The sequence below is a fragment of the Petaurus breviceps genome, unplaced genomic scaffold (assembly GCF_028583685.1).
Source record: "Petaurus breviceps papuanus isolate PSGF00001 unplaced genomic scaffold, PetGlider_PUasm1.0 99, whole genome shotgun sequence".
NCBI classification, from domain to species: domain Eukaryota; kingdom Metazoa; phylum Chordata; class Mammalia; order Diprotodontia; family Petauridae; genus Petaurus; species Petaurus breviceps.
The window spans coordinates 20,681,753-20,684,967 of NW_027187465.1; the positions used below are offsets into that span (position 1 = coordinate 20,681,753).

General features: G+C 55.9%; 1 protein-coding gene across 2 annotated transcripts in view; it reads right to left on the bottom strand.

Annotated features, from left to right (window-relative positions):
• Positions 1–513, bottom strand: part of PTPN11 (protein tyrosine phosphatase non-receptor type 11) — a 72,531-nt gene extending 72,018 nt beyond the window's left edge. For both annotated transcript variants that reach the window (XM_069081600.1, XM_069081601.1), the window contains exon 1: positions 335–513. In XM_069081600.1, coding sequence (XP_068937701.1) covers positions 335–348 — 14 coding nt within the window. In that variant the 5' untranslated portion in view covers positions 349–513. The remainder of the gene's footprint in view (positions 1–334) is intronic.
• Between the last annotated feature and the right edge of the window lie 2,702 nt (positions 514–3,215).

Sequence of the window (3,215 nt, forward strand, 5' to 3'; positions counted from 1 at the left end):
GGTAAAGGGGGACAGAGGGAAGGAAGAGGGGCAGGAGAAAGATGAAAAGAGAGGGGAAAGGGTTGTGAGAGAGGGGGAACAGGGGAAGGGGAGAAGCGATAAAAAGGGAAGGGGAAGGGGGAGAGAAAGAAAGGGGAGGGTAGAGGGAGGGGGAGGGGCGGGGGAGGGGCAGAAGGGCAAGAGCGAGAGAAAGCTGCTGGGGGAAGGGAGAGAACTGACTCCTCCGCCCCTCCCCCCGCCCTCCCGGGGGGGGGGGGGGGCCGGGGGGCGGGGGGGGGGGGGGGTGCGGGGGGCTTTGTGGGCGGGCGGGGGTCGCGGGGGTCGCGGAGCTCACCTCCGGGATGTCATGTTCCTCCCGCTCCCGGGCTCCTCCTCGGATCCGCTTCCTCAGGGGCCGGGCCGGGCCGGGCCGAGGGTTAGCGCGGAGCCCGCGGCGCTCCGGCCGCCATCCAGGCCTCGGGATCCCGGAGACGAGAGTCGAGCCGGCCCCCCCCCCCCCCCAACCGCCTCCGCTCCGCTCCGCTCCCCCGCGCCTCCGCCCCCGCCCCTCGCCGCCCGGCACCGCGACAGTGACGCCATCGGCCTGCGACGCCAACCTCCCGCCAGGCCGCCGGTCGGCCCAAAAAGCCTACCGCCGGCAGCGCGCGCGCCGCGCACTTCCGGCTTCCTCCTGGGCAGGCAACTGCGCCCCGCGCCGGGGGTTCCGCCCGCCAGCCTGGGTCCCCACTGGTCGCCTCGAAGCCAACGGCCGCGAGGGGGCGCTAAGACGCGAGGAGGACAAGGCTGCCTGCAGCGGGTTCTCGGAAGACCAGGTCCGCGAGCTCGTCTCCAGCCTTCAGTGTGCCAGGCTGTGGTCTGGGGGCTGCTCGGCAAGGGCAGAAGCGAAGCCCTCCCGGCCTGCTCGCGGGGAGCTTACGGGCTGCACGCTGTACCGCCCTTCGGTAGAGTGTAAGCTCCTGGAGAGCAGGGGCTGCTTCCCGTCCGCCTCCTGTGCTTCTGGCTTCTGCCTTTCACGTAGTAGGCAGCTGGACAGCAGAAGTGGCCCTGGAAGCCGGAGGATCAGAGTTCAGATCCAGCCTCAGACCCTGGGCAAGCAAGGCGTTTAACCTCCGCCTCAGTTTCCTCATCTGTAAAATGGGAGAAATAAAGCACGCGTCTGATCATGTCACACACACCCATCTACTTAATAAATCCCAGTGGCTCCCTATTACCTGCAGGAGCCGATGCAAAACCCTCTGTCTGGCAGTCAAAGACCTTCATAACCCAGCCCACTCCCATCTTTCCAGGCTCCTTATACCTTACTGCCCAGCGGGTCCTCTCTGACCCAGTGACCCTGTCCTCTCGGCTGTTCTAAGAACGAGACGCTCCATCTCTCTCAGCTCAGGACACTCTCTCCAGTTGTCCCCCATGCCTGGAACGCTCTCCTACTGTGCTTTCTGGCTTCCTTTAAGGACCGTCTGGAAACCCACCTCCTGCAAGAAGCCTTCCCCAGTCCCTCTCAATTAGAGTGCCTTGCCTCTGTTAATTATTCTCTATTTATGCGGCATACCGCTTGCTTTGTATGTATTTGTATGTTGTCTCCTCCATGAGACTGTAAGTTCCTTGAGGTCAGGCACTTTATTTTGCCTCTTTTTGCATTCCTGGAGCTTATCACATAGTCGGTGCTTAATAAATGTTTATTGAATTGAATTGAACCTACCTCCCAAAAAACGTTATGAGGATAAAATGAATATTTGTAAAGTTATTTACAAATCTTAAAGGGTTGTATCTTATCCAGCTGGGTATTCTATTCTAAGGCCCCATCCAGCTCTGACATACCCTGTTCTAAGGCCCCTCCCGGCCCTGACATCCCCTTTTCTGAGGCCCCTCCCAGCTCCGACAATCTATTAAAATGGAAGTAAATGCCAGAACAAAGGATTTTTTTTTATAATTGTTTAGGGTCCTACGTTGGCATTTATTATTTAAGCTGAAGAACAAGTTATGAGGGGGGGAGACAGGGAGCCGAGAATCTCTCATCTGCGTCTGCTCTAGACTGGGTCTAGATCCTGAGTTCTGAGCCTTGGTCCAGGGCACACAAGGAAGCAGACTCCAGGGGTGCTGAGGCTCCAGGGGTGCTGAGGAAAACATGGGGGTGGCCAGAGCTCCACATCCAGCCAGAAGTGGGGGCGGAGATTGTCCCTGGATCAGCAGCACCTCTTCCTCTTGGGAACTGAAGCCTAGCGCTGAGTTCCATCCCCCATATTTCTTATGAAACATTCTTGTAAAGTCTTTGTGATAAAGAATCTTTCCTCTCCTCTTACTTCTTGTACTTTGCTTCTAGTCTCTTTGAATTTGCACCAACTAGGAAAGCGTCCTTTTTTTTTTATAAGCAATCGGGTTTAAGTAACTTGCTCAAGGTTACACGGCCAGTGCTGCTAAGTATCAGAGCCCGGATTCGATCCTAGGTCATCCCGACTCTGGGGCCTGTGCTCTTACTCACTGAGCCACCTGGCCACCCCTCAAGAGTGGCTTTTGCCAGTCCCAGTTATCTAGTTTCTTTGAATTTGCAGCCAACTTGGAAGCCACCCGCTCAAGAGCGGCTACTTGCCCTCAGTCCCAATGATCCGACCCAGGCAAGGCTGGAGGCTTTGGATTTCTGGGTTAAGGCCCTTAGGTTTCTACTTGTGTTTACTACCATGTCTGTCATTTCTCGATACTGCAAGCTGGGCAGTTTGTTCATACTTTCCAGAAGTTTGGCATCTTCACTGGTGACTGTCAGCTCGGTCCGTGGCCATTCTGGAGAACAGGTCCTGGCACAGCCCAGTGGTGTCTGCCTCGGCGGGCTCCGCCACGGCACCTTCTGGGCCAGGGAAGGGAGGAAGGAGAAAGGATGGAGAGAAGGATGGGGATGGGGAGGAGGGAGGAGAAGGGGAGGGAGGAAAAGGGAAAGGGAGGGAAAGGTGGAGGGGCACAAAGGATTTCTAAGATCAAAAATAGCAATCGTGATATAGACTCAAATGCCAAAAATGTCTTTTTGAAAAGCCATCTTAGTCCTCCCACAAACACTTGCCAGATTTTTGTGTGGGAGCTGTAGAAATACTAGGTTAACCTGCTAGTTACGTCAAGATACGGGATTTTTTAAATTTTCTATTTCTTAAGGTCTTTAGCGAAATGGACAGAACCCTGGGGCTAGAGTTAGGAAGATCTAAGTTCAAATCCTGCTTCAGACAATTACT